Here is an 18,494-nt window from a genome sequence, read left to right as displayed (position 1 = left end):
AAAATTTTGGTGCCATGTTGAGCTCCATTTTAAATATGTTAGGAATGAAAATAAATGCAGTTAATATTTTTTTCCCCCTCCGTAACAACCGTTCGCCAAGATGCTTTTTTTTTAATGGGAAATCTTACATACTTCTTTAAGAAAGATGAATTTTATAATGTTAAAATAATGGTATCAGAGAAATGTAAGATGCTTGTTACCTGAATAAAGTAGCGATAAATGTGAAATTATTTGTCATAAAAAATATAGTCAAAACAATGTAATATTGACTTCCATATAAAACATGTAAAATACTTATCACTATAAACAGTACTGTACTCATCATTGTCAAAAAGCAACAGATGAAAAAGATGGTTCAGGTAATTGGCCAATGTGTATTTTTTTGATAATATAAAAGAACATAAAATAAAAAAGCTGAAGAAAAAACAAAATAAAAAGCATAATGGGCCTTTAAAATGTTATTTTTAAACCTAGGCAAAATCCCCTCTATACCCCAGTGAGAATTTTACATTATTCTGAAGCTCGCTCTTAATGTGCGAACTACTTAAATAGTTGATATTCTTTGACTGCCTGTACGGACTACAACTTAAAGCCGCATGCTTCACCTAGTCAAGTTTCTAATGTGTCACATTTAGCTAAATGTATGGCTATTTTAACATATTATCAGGTAATTTTTTTTACTCAAATGTCTTACTAAGATTACCCAGAATTTATACCTTTGTCTATGCAAAGACTATCATATTTCTGTAAAATGTGTAAATACCAAACGAGAAAATGATGCATTTAGCTAAAAACAATGGAGTTAATGAAAGGTGTACATTCTTTTAAAATAAATGGAAAACTTTAGAAAAACATATTTTAAGCTTAAAGCTGCCTGCCTCCAGATGAGTCAAAATATTTCAATAAAATCAAACTTAAGAAATATGTACTACGATTATAGGAAATGTAAAATGATTCAAGATTCAAGTAATATTTCATATGTTATGTGCGGTCAATGACTGAGTTTTCAATATTTACAAATATATTCCTACTGCGTTACTAACGCATTAAGGGCTATTTATGCATATTTTGACAACGTTTTGGTAAGTTACGTAAGTTATAAGTGCCATTGATAATGTGCAAATTGCTTCCTTTTGGTTATTCCACAATATTATACATTCAAATAAATTTTCAAAATTTTCATGAAAATTAGCGTGAATCTGGAGGCGTGCATTGATACAAATTCTTTTTTTGGTGATTTATTTTGTGAAAGTTCTTCACTTACTAATCAAGACCATTTAAATCCCTATTGATTCAGGGCACATGTTTTGTGTCTTTTTAATACCTTGATTTTTGTTTACCATTGGCTTTGACTACACTATATTATTTAAAACATAATGAACATAAATTTTCTCTGACCCCAAAGTGCGGTCGTTTGCCTGATGTTGAAAAATGCATATGCACCTGTTTAACGCACTTTGGGGTCGAAATTGGACCCCAAAGTGCGTAACGCACTATGGGGTCCGACCCCAAAGTGCGTAACGCACTTTGGGGTTCGACCCCAAAGTGCGTTTGACCCCAAAGTGCGGTGTTACAAAGCCTAGGTCACAAATAAGATAATACCGCCGGGCGGCGTCTGTTTCTCCAAAAAATCGCAATATCGGCCGGCGTCCGTCCGGCGGCAGTAACTATCGGACGGCAGCAGCTGAAAAATTTGCTCATCGGGCGATCGCCTTCGAGTTTTAAGTAATACTTAAAAGCTAACGGCGGCCGGACGATAATCTTTGGGGTCACTGAGTATAAATATCATCGAGCGGACATCGTTCGGTCGCCGGGCGGCGACCGGGCGATGATTTTTTTGATCGGGCGATTTTTTGTTCTACTAAAACAGCGTCCGATTTAAAAGGCGTCCAGGCGGACATCGGCCGGGCCCCGCCCGGTGCCTGAATAGAGCTATGTAGTCAAACGATTATCGCCCGGTACCCGGACCATTCATGTACAAACACCGGGCGATCATCGTTTTGTCATCCGGCGACCGGGCTGCTTGTGTTTGTTGTAATTTCAGCTTGAAAAGTTGTAATTGCCTCAAAAATATATTTGTGAATTTCTTTTGAATACTAGTAAACATGAATTTTTTCTTCAATGTCCATGCGAATGTCTGATTGATTTTCGCCTTCTACGGCCTCGATACTGGCCGTTGGTGACTCGTTGTCAACAACACGGACCAACTCCTTGGCCTTCCCCTTGGGTTTGGCAGCTGACTTCTTAGCTGGCATAATTACAACTGGCTGATTTATCTAGGATGTCATTAAATGTAAAGTCATTGTCGCCCGGCGCCCGCGCGGCAACCGTCCGATTCACTTTTAAATCGCACAGGCGCCGTACGGACATAAATAAATCCACTCGGCAAAAATCGCCCGACGACTGTTTCATTCGTGACCAAGGTATCAGATTTAAAATCGCCCGGCGTCCACGACATCAAAAAATCTGCCGATTTTATAAAAATCGTTTAATCGGACGGCGCCCGTTTTATTTGTGACCTAGGCATTAATTCACGGTCGCCGTTCAACTGCGATTGAATTGACATGCTCAATCGGGGCAAGTTTCCCTAATTACATGTACATTATATCTGTGTTCTATTTGCTAGCTTATGCTGAACTGATATTACTTAAAAATATACTATGCTTAAATTTTATATCAGAAAATATTGAAAATTGCTACACAGTCTCTTTGTAAATATGAAATAAACATGTTTTGACTTCACACAATGTTATGTTTAAAACTCTACACACATAGGTCGTCACAATATGAATTTATAGTGTCGTTAAATAAATGGCAGTTTTTTAAAGAAAATACCAACTTTACATATCCTGTATTAGAGAACGTGACTTCCAATATAGTATATTATTCAATTTTATTTAAATTAAGCATATTCAGTAAGAATTTCATAGGTTTTTATATATTTCTTCTATAATAATATTTTACTTAAAGATGAGCATAGTATATCTTTAAACTAACAAAACAATTGATCACGCACATCGCTTATCAATTTTGCTCGGAATGGTTTACAGTTGAGCGATGCTAAAAAGTATTTTATTCTTGTAAATACAGAGCCAGACGAGGAACAGCGAGTTTTTCCACGAAGTAAATCTCAGCGGACCTAATTTGATTCGGACATTTTGTAAGTATCGTGTACATAAACTGTAATTGGATAATGTGAGCCCTTACGTGACTGGACGTCGATCCCGAAACGCTAATACATGTTAAATGTAAATAATGCAGATGAAATTTTGGTCGTGGCGCAATTTACATAAGGGCGGTAACTTCAACAATGTCGAAAACGAAAAATTCAAAGTTGGACAACCTTTAATATAATGTATAATATATGATAAATGAAACAGGTATATAAGACTGTAGGCTTTAGTTAATGTTTTTAGATGCACTGAGAGGCATGCATAAAAATGCAAACAGTATAAACTGCAAAATCATTTTTGACTATGTTAATCATTACTTTATTTCCAAGTGGACAGAAATAGATAAATAATAGAAAGAGCATCGAAACACAAGGGGGCGTAGCACCCGAGTTTAAATCAGATTGCCGAGTGTTTTGATTTTCTTTTCTTATGTATCTAAAGTAAAAATAAAAACTCGTTCCCTGTTGTCACAATATGAATCCCCCAAAAATAATGAGCCAATCAATCGACATGCTCTGGAGTGCGGTACCTATTACCTACACTCTAGTTAACGCAATGTGCAACAAAAAGGTGCCCAAACTATGCTGCAACATCTGTTATTGTATAATCAAATCATTGTTGATCATTATGTTGATGCATGACCATTCTTTATAATATGATTTTCTTCAATATTGACCCCTTAAACAACCTTCCAGCATAGTCAAAAGAGAAAAGTATTGGAAAAAATCAGAAGCCAGATGTGCGCTGAATTTGTAGCAAATTGAAGACGAACTTCATCACTTTAGAGAACGGTATATACATGTACAATATATGTATTTATTATTCATATCCTACTTTGTTAACTGATTCCCTGGAGATATCTTAAATTATCAGTCATGTATCATCAATATATTATTATGATAACAATAACACGGTCACTTTGTTTACGGATATTGGTAAAAAATCCGGAAATTGCCTATGGTCAAATATCCCATATTATTGTCCAACAATATTGACCTGACACTTCATAAACTTTCGCAAAGGTCATTTGAAAAAAAACATTGGCCAGTATCTATCGAATACATCTATATATTTGCTTACTTCACTCGTTAGTAAGGTGTGGTGTATTGGTATCTGTCGGACTACCGATCTGAATGTCGCCGGTTCGAATCCTTACCAACACCACGTTATACATTTAAAAAAAAAAATATTTGCAAGAATTAATTTTAAATCGTTTTACTTCACGTGGTTTTAGAATACCTTTTAAGTGGTGATTTATACACATTTATATATTTTTATTTCATTACAGTATCTTTCATCGGTTCTCCGATCGTATATGCTTAAGCGCATACACACTCTAAAGGTAGTTATTAAAAACACTACATAGGCAGTACACACAACAGTTTTAGGTTTTAAGAGAATGACAGTTTTAAAATTAATATTAAAAAAAATCGAAAGGAAAAAAAAACGCTGAAATATGATTCGAACCTACCAGTCCTCAAGGCTTAGTGAAATCCCTTTACCAAAGCGGTAAGAGGGATTATTGATTTACACCATTTAAACAATTGGATATTTACATTCACTACGACTTACAAGTAGATCGTAACGTTTACGGAATACATCGACTACAGGGTCAAATACAAGTTTGCAAGGTCAATGCTGCTATTTTTAGTACGTTGTTAATGTCGTTTGACGTGTGGGCATTCGGAAAACCTCATATGTTATCCATAGGCCTTTAATGAACTATGACGGAAATGACCGAAAAGTTGCAATTGCGGCAATGTCAAAATTAAACATTTTACTAAACAATTATAATGGAGGTTGTCTTACCATCTTAATGAATGTAATATTGCCATAGCACCAAAAGCCATCTAAACTGCTATATAAGTTCAGAATACACGACATAAAATAATGAATGATACAGTGCATGTACATGTTTTAAGCTGATGTAAGTGAGAAATTATCATACCAGTTTAAGAGTCTGAATGATCTTTTTTTTATAAATAGACGCATTGAAACTGATTTTTTCATTCGTACATCCAAACATTTGAGCAAAACAACCCAAGGAGGAGACGAATTGTGGTACTTATAGACAGGTGGTCTTTATTTCGAGGTTAATTCATTCCATTTTATCTATGTGTATTAACAATGGTCTTTGATTGCAGGGTTTTATCATTTCAGAGGTGGTCTATAACATCGGTTTCACTGTATAATTATTTGTGAACTGTGCGTATTATATAATCAAGAATACCGACTTTTGCAGTTTTGCATATTGCTGCCTATATAGATTGTGAGTGAGAAATTCGACTCGGATACATATATAAACACGTGCAAAGTAAGCAAGAAGTTGGCCAGCATTCTTCATCGCACAATAATTGTGCAAATGTGATATTATATATAATATCTTATAAATATATAATGTCATTTAGCACGAAGGAAACACAACGGCCGCTGAGGTGTAGTGTTTAACATACTGGACCAGCAATCCAGAGACCTGTGGTTCGATTCTCGAATATACATATGATTTACATCAAAACAAGAATGTCACGTGCATAAATAGAATTTTCGACAAACCGACCACTGTTTTGTCACGAAGAGACAATAATATTTCTAAAATCTAATTTTCTAAATCGAATTTGCTTTTGATAATGAAAGAGCGCTTGCAGGTGACACGCGGCTTCAAAGACAAGGTTACACATAATAACGTAACTTTCAATGCGTTTATTCTTCGAAGTTTTCAATTCTCCGTCTTTTCTTGAAGAACTTGTGAGGAAATTATGTGAAAATCTTTACCTTAAATAATAATTGTTCTTGATTAATGTGTTGATAACAATAAAATGATGTGAAGAATTTCCGTGCACAATTAAAAACAAAATGGTAAAACTTTCTTTTTTTTTTGTCTGCTTTTTATGTGACACGTTGAGACCATGTGTAGATATTTCTCAGTATGGGCAACATGATCAGAAGGCCAAGTATACACTTGATGCTGCATGAAAATATATTACATAGGGCTTTCATGTTCGTGGTCGCCCCATCACGCAATAAATAAATGTTGTTGTTTTTTTTTCTAGAATTTTCGCATAAAAATCAGTTAAACAACACGAATTATATGTTTATCAATTTTATACATCTAGTAAACTTATTTATATTCGCATGGCTGAGTCTTGTCGGCGACCTGAGGGTAGGCAGTTTACTGCGCTTTTCTCTCAACCGAGTTCAAAATCACAATTATCTTCAGTTTCAAGATTTCTTATAACAGAGGAGGTAATCAAAAAGATTCTGAAAAATCTGGTAAGAAATCTGTCGCATAGTCAGTGGTATTGCCGGATAGGCGGAGGAGGGGATCGAATAATCTTTCATCAAAAACGTGCTATTCAGTTGATATTATTAAATATACGGCCACGAAGATAGAGTGAGATAACGTGAACGGTACAATGGTAATCAAATATTCAGATTTGATTACAGATATCGGTGTTGTTTCACCTGCTTGTCCATTTGTTTGTCTGACTCTGTAAGAAAAGTTAATCTGTTTATCAATAGAGTATAGATATATACACACATAGCATATTTATATCAATGTAATTTTTATCCGCGTTAATTAGAAAATACGCGATAAAATTCTGTTTTGTATTAATAATTAAGTTATATAGAACTCTTATTTCTAGTAACATATGTAGAAAAGACATATGAACGAACTTGTTTTGCATTTGTGACATTGGAAGTGTCTATAATTATGACAGGAATAGTTAGACAAGTATTCTGTTCGGAGGGAATTCGACTTTTTATATATGTTGTCACAGGAATGATTTTATTACTATTCATACAGCAACAAATGATCGTGACGCCGAAAATTGTAAATTTTGCAGACGACATTTCACGAGACAAAGAACATGGTATTCTTTTTTTCTCTTACTTTTAGACATAATATGTCATATTATGTTTTTTTTATATTTTAAATGAGCTTGTGCAACATGTCTTTCTTACATGTCTTATGTTTTTAGTTATTTTTTTAATAGCAGAGTCGATATTAAATCTTAAAGAGATAATTGTTTCAAATTTCAAGTGTTCTTGTAAAGTAAAGTGTAAAGTAAAGTAACGTAAGGTAAAGTAAAGTAAGGTAAAGTATAAAGTAAAGTAAATTATGTTCCTCCATGGAAAAGTTGTCATATATTTGCAAAGAACAGTTTACTTCTTGTTGTAATTTTCTTCTCGTCTGGAACAGGATTGAGGAACGCTGTCGCAAATTTATGCAACTGGATACTACAATGTATTATAATATGGAACCAATAGTTAAAAATTTAAGAATCTAAAACGTGCTTCATTATTTTCATTAGATCAACTCTGGTATATTATTACGTACTGCAAAAAAATAAAACAAAAGAAATTGGCCTACATGCCAAAAAATAATTAAAAGGGGCATAACTTTCCAAAATGAACTTTAGGATTATCTGCACTTCTGAAATGATGCCATATTTTGATAGTGAACATGTATATCAAGTTTGAAGTGAATAGGTTTCTGAAAATATGGATCTTAACAAAAAATACCATAGCTAAAAATCTGAGTTAAAAAGAGGCATAACTTCGCATTAAAATAATTTTAGGATTATCTTCCCTTTTGAAATGGCGTCCTTTTATGGCAATAAATATGAATGTCGAGTTTAAAGTAAATAGTTTTTATACTTTCTAACGGACTCAAAAGAAAAACTTAAACCGACGCTGACGACAACGCCGACCCTAACAAAAGGGTTATGACAATACAAATGTAGCTCCATTTTTTATACGAAAAGTGGAGTTAACAATAAAAAACGAAGTCTGCTTAGACTCGGACCTACAACTGCTTGCATATGAGAAGAGCATTCTACTTCAGCACCACTTTGTTATCTCAATTTAATACTGCGAAATCAACGTGTGTTAAGTACACGTTAAATGATTCCCTCCCTTTTCGATTTTGAATCGCCCTATTAAATAAACACGTTTGTATTTTTTTCGAAATGTATGTTACAGTAATGTTTTAAAATATATATGTAAAGTGCATTAATGAATTCATTAATCATTACAGCATGTAAAAATGTTGTTTTGATTTGCATTTGTGATTGTGTAGATTAATTTTAATAAGCAGCTGTTGATAATGTCGGATTGTTTATGTTTTTTTGCAAGTGTATAATATAATGAAGTTATTCTTTTTGTTTAAATACATCACATTACATTTTATTATATTTATCAGGCATAACATGTTATAACATTCATAGCCATATCATATCAAAATATTATACAAACGTACATAATGAAGAAAAAAAAATAAGCCCGCATAGCTAAATCGGTAAGAGCGCTCGACATAGTGGGTTAAATGCCCGGGCTGGCCAACTAAAATTTCGAATCAGTTTTTCAGATGAGACTTTAAATCGAGGTCCTGTGTAAGAATGCTTAAACACTTGTTCTGCTAAAAAAACCAGGACAAGCTTCTGGAATTGGGGCATCTTTCTGTCTCGCACTATCCTCCAAAATCTAAAATGACTAATACTCTTCTGGAGGACTCGCTCATATGGGCAACCGGTGGCGAGTATAAACAAACTCACATACACTCAATAAAAAACAACAACATGGTTTCATTTGTTCAAAATTCTTAGGTTAGATTTCTCAGTTTGGAACACATTACTGATAGATCCTATCATTTTATTTCTTTTTTAAATATTTTCTGATATAATTAATAAATACATGGCGCGGGTTTACTTTTAACTTTGCATTGACATTATTTTGATGGGAAAGATTGAATTTTACAAAAAACAGTTTATTTTCTAATAAAGGTTTGAATTAGCTTATAGTTGGTCTGAATACTAAAGTCATTAGTGCTAAAGGCAATATGCAAATCCAAACAGATGTTATTTGATACCTGCCGGCCATTATGATGACATGTATGATTATCCTATAAATAGATTTTATCACGTCACCTGTACAAGCGTCTGTCACGGCATTTGCTTGTTTTCTATTGGTCAATTTTTTAACTTGAATAAAACCATTGTACCGGTATTATTTTTAATCAATTTAATTTCCTTTAATAGTATTATATTTATTCATCCACTTTACTTCTTGAAAGTTAAAGCCATATTTTCCCATCGTGCAATTTTGTTGTGTAAATGTTGCTTGCTAACACCGCAGAACCAAAGAGTCGACAGTGCGAGCGCATTCGAAGTATAAAGTCGAATAAAAATATTCACAAAGAAAGGGTGTTTTGTTCTTATTTTATTTATTTATTTATTTATTATTATTATTATTATTATTATTATTATTATTATTATTATTATTATCATTATCATCATCATCATCATCATCATTATTATTATCACAAAGAATGGTGTTTTGTTCTTATTTTATTTTTTTATTTATTTATTTACTATTATTTTTATTATTATTATAATTATTATTATTATTATTATTTTTATTATTATTATTATTATTATTTTTATTATTATTATTATTATTATTATTATTATTATTATTATTGTTAATTTAATTATATTCTTTAAAACGAAACATTTTATGGTAACATTACTACTTTTACAAAAAAGATCTTCGGGCTGACCATTGCCTAGCAACCATAGATTTACAATGTAGGTAAAGAAGCAGCCTGTAACCAGCTAGGTATCAACATCGCGCCTGTGCATTGCCTGAAAGGCTTGCTTTTCGGTTGAGTCTATTGTTTTGCTGTAGAGAAGCATATTTTATGAGCTTATATTTCGTTATTGAACAGAAAACTGTTAATCGGTTTTAATCAACAAGCAAAAACACAAATTGGGATACAAACTGTTACTATATTCTTATTATTTGTATTATTTATTTGTATAAATGTTAACTGTAATATTGACTGGCTTAATACATGTATAATATTATTTACAAAAAGTAAATGCTTAGAATGGGAAAGAAATATTAAGTTTAGGCGTGCTATTTTAGACTGATTTGGTTCTGTGAGAAGAGGAATTTTCGCGAGCATTCTGATATTCAAGGTCAATCTTTCCGCCAAATTTAGAGGAATTTAATGAATGTTTTTAAAGCTGCATGCCTCTAGATGACCCAAAGTATTTCAAGAAGTTCAAAAATAAAAAAAAATGTACTAAGATTTAAAAAAAAAAGTAATTCAAGAGATAATGACATGATATGTGACTTACGCAGTCAAAACTCTTCACAGTGATTACCTCCCTTGGCAGATCTCTTTACTAATAAGGGGAGAACACTGAGTAGGAGATCGGAACTCAGTAAGACCTATTTTTGCATATTTTGACCTCATTATGGTAATTTAAGTGTATTTATGTGCCGTTTGCAATGTGTAAATTACTTGTTTTGTTTACTTCACAATATTTTTCTTTAAAATAACTTTTTAGAATTTTCAGGAAAATTATCATGAATCTGGATGAATTATTACTTATCTTTGCGTGGCATAAAGAAGCATATATAACGATACAGGCAAAGTATGGGTAGCAGTAACAGAATTAACTCCTATTTAATTATATAAGGCGTTACCGCGTTACTGCACTGAGGTGACGATATAATGGTTATTATACTTTAGTTTAAAGGTGAATACTAGTACTTCCACAGGAAATTATTTAATTAAATTAAGCTATTTTCTTCTATATATAGAAAATTGACCTATAATGCTACTATATTATTGACTTCAGACTGACCTATATTATAAACAACTGTTGTTGAAATACAAAACATACATTCTCTTTCACTTTTGTATGACCTTGACCTTTTCCCTTTACATGCAAAGCTAAGTCACAGAAATTTTAACTTTATGTTCATTACATAGCTGACGTTTACCTTGTTATGTTATTAATTTGGTGTGGTTGTTGTTGTTGTTGTTGTTTTAAATGGACATAATAACATTTCTGGACAGGTATCTGAAACCTAAATGTCAATCTCCTTCATTTTGAAAAATTCAGATCCAAAATATGTGGTATATTACAGATCTGCACCTAATACGAATATACTTCCATTAAAGATTACAAGCTGGCCACAAGGCAATACAACTATTTTTCTGACATCTTTCTCATTGGTCACTGTACATTCTATGCTAGTTTCTGACCAAACAAATATCCGGGATCAATATCTGAGATTGAGCTTAGACAATTGCTGTCTTAATAATTCAGGAACCAGTCCTAATCATTTCTTAAAGTCATCTGAAAAATTCTAGAAACCGATTTAAACATATTTTTCTGAATGTTTCTTTTTTAAATGATTGTCTTTGCAATGTTTTCTATAATGCAACACCTAGAGCAAAACAAAACACGACCCCCATGCAGCTACTCTATTAATCGCAACTTCTCGACCTATTCCGTCAAACTTCGGATTATAAATGCCGAGATGTTCCAATTGCTGCACCATTAAAATAATTTATTATCTTTCGTATTGAAAAATTCTAATAGAAGGCTCTTGAAACGGCAACTGATCCGTGAACATGAAATTAAGTTACATATTGAGCACGACACTAGTAAAACAGTGTGCATTACTCACAAAGTTAATAACTACAGTCCTATAACTGTGAACATTCATATCATTAATAAACAATAATACTTTTATAGATTGATGTTTTTTTCGTTTCAGGTACAGATAAGAGCGTCGTGAATGAGACAATTGATAATGCCAAACAGACGATTCTTAACGCTGCATTTTCGCCGAAAACATTGTCTCACGTGATACAAAATACAGTTACAACACAAAAGAAACAACGTACAAGAAAACCGAAAACACTGGACCCTGGGCTTCTCCGTATAGATTTAGATGCAGACGACTCGAGACAAATTGCATATCACGAGGTGTGTACTGATGAGACGAGATGGAATGAGGAGCTTGCACTCAGATTAGGACGTTTAGCTTCCGACATGAAAAATTGGAATTTTGAGAGTACTGTCGAGTGCCCAAATATAAACATAAGCAAAGTTATGTTTCCAAAACCAAGACCCAAACTGACCTTAAACTGCAGACAAAGCCATAGTTCATACGTGCGCGTAACACAAGCAGACGATAATAGTGATGTTCACTTGGCGCCATTTGGTGACAGGTGTGTGGATAAATATATACAGGAGTGTTGCAAAGGAAAGTTTCGTGTTCCAAATATTATCCATTATGTCTTGTACATGAGAGGGGAGTTAAGTTTTGTGGGTTTCACGAGTATGTTAAGTGTAATTCGCTTTGTGAAACCATGTTTCATAATTTTCCATGGCGATCGTTTGCCGTATGGATCATATTGGAACTTTATTGTAAATATATCACCGAACATAATTCATCTAAAAAGGGAGCGCCCAGAATTTGTCTCAGGAAAACAAATAAAGTACAGAGAACACTCTAGTGACCTCATGCGTATTGAAGCATTAATAAATTATGGCGGTATTTATATGGATACAGACACAGTTATTGTAAAATCCATTCAACCTTTAAGGGACTACCCATGTGTAATGTCAAACCAAAGCTCAGGCTTGATGGGCTCGGCTTTTGTTATGGCCGAAAAGAACGCTAAATTTCTACAGCTATGGTTGGATGGTTACAGGTTTCATTACCAAAGATCGAAATATACGAATAATGCAATGGTTTATCCGACAAAAATTGCTAGAAAGAATCGTGATTTGATTCACATAGAATACGGAACAATATCCAAGCCAATCAATATGATTGGCGGGAAAATTTATCACCCGGAATACGCCACTTACAACTGGTCACATATTTATGGAATACACCTGTATAGTAGAATATTTAAAAAGCCGTTTAATGAATATTCTATCAGGAATATGAACTCAACTGTGGGATCTATAAGCCGCCATGTTGTATTCGGCAATAAAGAACTATGTGATTAGATACGTCTGTTGGAATATTTGACCAATAAAGTGGAACATTGGGCGATGTGTAATATTAAGACAGTATTTCATGTTGTTTTTTTCCAATGCTTAAAGACTTAACGAGTATTTACTTTGAAAATGTGAGTGTTTAGCAAGTGAAATTTCAAAAATAATGACACTCAAAAGAAGCGAGCCTTAGCGAGCAACAGAGGGATACTAAATATTAAAGTTTCAATTAATTGATATTTGCTTAAGCATTGTTATACCTAATTTAACTTAGAATGGGCTACCATATTTAATTTAAAAATGCACATATCGTTTCTAACTCATAAAACTTATTAACAGTTCGTCTCAACACACCAGTATAACTTTCGAGATACATTGAGTACAGGCACTTTTGCTCCTTTTTTTTTGAAAATTGAAGTAACATTTTGTATTTCATTGGCCGACTAATATTGTTGAACACGAATGAGTATGATGCTTTGTCAGTATTGTATAAATATTATGTTAAGTTTTATAATTTTAAAGGTTGAAATAAAGAAACATTCACAAAACTACCTAAACTGTGTAAAGATTTTACCTATTTTTTTTTTTTTTTCATTGACAAAAGCCAATTCAACTGCAATTTCTATTAAAACTTTGCCTGCTGGAGGCAATACACATAATACCCGTGCGATCAACAAACTTAAAATCACGGTCTGCACTGTTCGCTGTTCAGTCAGTTCATATTTTAAAATATACATGATGCCAACTTATCCCCCTGGACCCTACTATAAGATCCGTTATATAACAGCCTCTTTGCCATTCCCATACAGACGAATACATAAAAATCTCTTTTACCGAACAACGCACCCCTAGTTACAGATTATTTACAACAACCATAGATTCTCTTTCTTTCCAAGGACAATATGAATGTGACTGAAGTTCAGATCTTCTTTTATTCTACATGCAATTCTGATAACCACCGTATGTTTCGCTTACAGTATGATTCGGATTTCCCGAGAAACTATTTTTAGCCATGACAGCCATAGAGGAAATATCAAAATTTCGTTGTCAGTGGAAGAAAAAAAAATTGTTGATTTGTGTTGGAAAAAAATGTTTGAAGTCATTTGAAACAAGTGAACTGGAAATAATAGATTCAATTTTGAATACGAAATCGTGAAAATTACTTCCTCTTTTAAATTAGAAACCAAATCGCTTTCAAAATTGTGAAAACTCGCCGATGATTGGCTTTTTGAAAATAGACGAGAAAGTGACAACCTATTACTGATCGTCAGATCCGGGCATAACTGCTGACATCTCAGGGTTGCATACTCTTCAGCACAGGCTGCTCTTTGTGCCTTAACCATCGGATGTACAATAATTAATCACAGAATGCATGGCGGAAACTATGATTTATAATATATGATCTTGATGCCCCACCGAAAGGAAATTTATTGATGCGAAGGGAATTCCACAAATGTGATGAATGATGCAGACACAATATCACATGTGTCAGATATTTACATATTACACGTGATCACGTGTGACACCTATATACCAATGCCGATTTCTGACTAATTAAAAGCGGTATGGCAGGGCCGTGCATATAGTTTCGCAATTTTTGCATTACGGCATATGAGTTATACAAACATAAAGTTAACACATGTTCATGGCGTTTTCGAGAGTATCATATTAGTTATAAAGATTTTGATAGGCTATACAATATGGTCATATATAAACGGTTGTTTGGACATATAATATATAAATACCATGTCTTATTTAAAAAAAAAGCGGCAGTCGTGTATATAAACTTTATAATACTGCATGTTGTAACGTAACTTTCCTTTGGATAATCCAGACGTTAGTTATAAAGATTTTTGGTTTACTTGTAACTTTGTTTTCTGATTTTTACATGAATACAAGTATTATAAAGAATTTCGATAGCTATATACGACCATATAATCTGTCGGATTTATTTATGACGAATTCATAATACATCAAGCATTTTTTTGGGGGAAAAAAGTGAGATAATTTCAAAAATCGACGGCAGTCATGTATATAAATTTGTAAATGTAATAAAAGTGCAGTATTAAAATATACACAGTCATATACACAAAATTAATATAAGGAGGTTCAATATAATTATATTTTTTAAATTTGGCTTGATGCTAGAATATGATAAAATAAATATTTCGAGTGAACAAAACTTAGGATCAACGATCTCATTTTCTGTGCGTGAATTGGATTTTTTCCCTTATTTGGGATTATTTCAGGGACAGCTAAATCAAATATACGTCTGAAAAAATCTTTTTTACCGCTTGTTATGCTCTTCACTATATTTGTGTACATTTTCAAAAAAAGACTTAACGATATAAAATATTTATGTTACCCTTTTTTAAATTTCATTTCATACTTAAAATTATACCATATTTGAAACCATTTTTCTTTAATAAATGTCCCAATTTAAGACAAAGAAGAAAAACTATAGCTCTAAAACGCGCAGGTCTTTACAAAAAGTAATAGAGAAATAAAAATGAAATTAATATAAATTGGTGTTCTCAGAATATGATAATATAACACAGTGACATTCATATTCAAGAAGCATGTTCTGTTTATCTTTATGAATATCACTTTTATATGTCAGTAGGACAAAAACATTGTTGAACCTAGAACTTACGGTCTTTTTTAAGTCCAAAGTTGAATGTGGATAATTTTATGATAATTACAACAAAGGAATTTTCAATGGAAGGAAAATGGAAGCGGAACTCGGACATCTATTTGTACGAGCGTATATACAATAATTAATATCGTTTTAAACGCTAAAAATATACATAAATGGTATCGGGCCCACCTCACTGCGTTGCAATCGAATCCACCGCCGTCTGCGTCGAAATCATTTTTGTCATTTATTTTATAAACAGGCAATAATAATTTCCCAAATTTCCAAAATATGGTTATTTTGTAAAAGAATATTCATACGATGTGATGCCGTTGTATTATGGGGTCATTTTGCACACATTTGTATGTGTCTTAACCAAAATTAGGCAAAAGCGGCGTCCCCTCGTCAAACTGTACAGAAGTGTTTGCATATACGGCATTGAATTGCACCGTGTGCGTGTAATAAGTCGAAAGAGTACATATGTGGGCTCCAGTCTCACTTAGTATTTCCAGTAAAACATTAAAACATAAAACAAAATTCAGTCATATACTTACCGACAATAGCAAACCGCCATATTTTATCCACCGCTCCTGCGACGAATACCCCACCGCCGCTGTGATGGACCCACCGCTTCTGCGAAAGCTATGGCCAGTGTGACATACATACATACATACATACACACGCTCACACTGCACGCATACACATCAGAACAATGCGACACATGAGAATGCGTGTATGGCAGGGGTCGAATATATTTATTTTTATTTTATTAAAGTGATTAAAAAACCGCACGAGTAGGGGCATAGTGACAGTGACTATTATATATACACATTGTTCAAATTCTTCCAATTAGCCAGCAAACTTGATAGTTACACGTTATAACGTATAGAAATCACTTAAATTTTTCTTGGACAAAGATCGCCAGATTTTGATATATTATAGAAATGACTCATTAAGATTCGTCAAAAATGTTATCGAGTTATGTTTCGCATTTATGAGAAAACTTGTCCTGAAATTGAAGTTAAGAAGCGTCCATTGCCGAGCAGTTCAGGTCGTTGACTGTCTCTAAACGCTGTGGGTTCGGATCTCGTCGGGGACTTGGGATTCTCTTATGTGAGGAAGCTATCCATTAGCTTACGGAATTTTGATGGTCAATCATCCGCTCGTGCCTGAAATAATGCACGCAGATATGGCAGAGGGAACATTAGGTGTTCCTCCACCAGTAAAGCTGGAAAGATGCCAGAATACTTTGTTGGTGCGACACAGTTGAACCAGATAAAAAAATCAATCAATCAATAAATAAATAAATAAATAAATAAATAAATAAATAAATAAATAAATAAATAAATAAATTGTTCTTCAGGTGAACTAAAATACATCAGTAATTTTTAAAAGTGTTTTGATCATTTGAGATGCGCAATGCCAAAACCAACATAATCGGTTTGCGACTAGCGTGGATTCAGACCAGTCTGCGCATCCGCGCAGTCTGATGAGGATCCATGCTGTTCGCTATCAGTTCTCTACTTGTTATAGGGTTTGTAAGCGAACAGCATGGATCCTGATCAGACTGCGCGGATGCGCAGGCTGGTCTGGATCCATGCTGGTCGCAAACGCATTATGTTGGTTTTGTCATGACGCGGATCTTTTTTTTCCAGTTTTTACATAGCAAAAAACGACTGCCTTTAGTGCTGCTCTTGATTCAGAAGCAACGTTTCTGAGTCTGCAGAAATTCTCCAATTCAACTGTATGTATATTTTAAACAACGCTGGAAATGGGTATGATTGCGCCAGAGGGCACCTTTATCTGGAACATACATTCTGCATTTCAAACTAAAACACGTGTGGCAGACTATATAATTATGTTAATCATATGTTATTAACTGTTAGATAGTGCGGGGAAAATAACACAAAAAAAAAAAAAAAAAAATACAGCACGCGTATATCTAGTGGTCAGTCTGTTTGGATTTGAGTATCAAGCGACTGCAATTATCTCTGTAACATAAAATATCGACTCTGCTCTCCCCGGTCTTGTCCATGATGGCCCCATCACTTTATAAATCCCCTTGATATTTTTCTCCTATTTATTTTTTTAACTATCCTAGTTTTGACACGGATCATACGTTTATCAACTTTCATCATCTAGTAAACTAGTTTTATTTTGCATGACTGAGTCCAGTCGGTATAGTTAAGTATGTGGGTATATAATTTTTAAGTTATATAGATCTATGATGTCTATTAACATATGTAGAAAAGACATATGAACGAACTTATGTTACATTTGTATTAACATTCACAGTGTCTTAAGTTATGGCGGGAATAGTTAGGCTAGTGTTTTGTACGGAGGGAATTAGACTTTTTATATATGTTGTCACAGGAATGATTTTATTACTATTCATACAGCAACAAATGATTGTCACGCCGAAAATTGTAAATTTTGCAGACGACATTTCACGAGACAAAGAACATGGTATTCTTTTTTTACTTTTAATTATGCCTTTGCAACATGTTTCTTATGTTTTTTGTGCTTTTTTTATTTTTTCATAGTTGTAAAAATGCTAATGATGACCAAAACAAACAAATAATAAATACATGTATAATCAAGATAAAAGTTCATACAGACAGAAATCCAGTCAATCAAAGATTTTTTTCTTTAAACTTTTAATATATATGTCATGTGTAAACATTAAAATGGACAAATCCGAGTTTAAGGGAGAGCAGAGTCGATATATGAAAAATATCTTATCAAGTGTATGAGAGACATTACTAGTACACGTCATTCACTGGCCAGAAAGTAATAATCGGCCCTAAAGTGTTAATGCGACCGGACTGAAGCATTCAGGGTCATTATTAATTTTGCGGGCCAATTATCACTTTT

General features: G+C 33.4%; 1 protein-coding gene across 1 annotated transcript; it reads left to right on the top strand.

The window, feature by feature from the left end:
- The first annotated feature begins 6,689 nt into the window (after positions 1-6,689).
- On the top strand, positions 6,690-13,391 carry LOC132740244 (uncharacterized). The gene is made up of 2 exons (XM_060728108.1): positions 6,690-7,045; positions 11,751-13,391. The coding sequence occupies exons 1-2, from the start codon at positions 6,886-6,888 to the stop codon at positions 12,995-12,997; spliced, it is 1,407 nt and encodes a 468-aa protein (XP_060584091.1). The 5' UTR covers positions 6,690-6,885; the 3' UTR covers positions 12,998-13,391.
- The last annotated feature ends 5,103 nt before the right edge of the window (positions 13,392-18,494 follow it).

Source organism: Ruditapes philippinarum, unplaced genomic scaffold, assembly GCF_026571515.1.
Source record: "Ruditapes philippinarum isolate M1 unplaced genomic scaffold, ASM2657151v2 ctg16601_1_1_1_1, whole genome shotgun sequence".
Taxonomy (NCBI): Eukaryota; Metazoa; Mollusca; class Bivalvia; order Venerida; family Veneridae; genus Ruditapes; species Ruditapes philippinarum.
The sequence above is the reverse complement of the archived record's forward strand: the minus strand, read 5'-3'. Positions and strand labels throughout refer to the sequence as shown.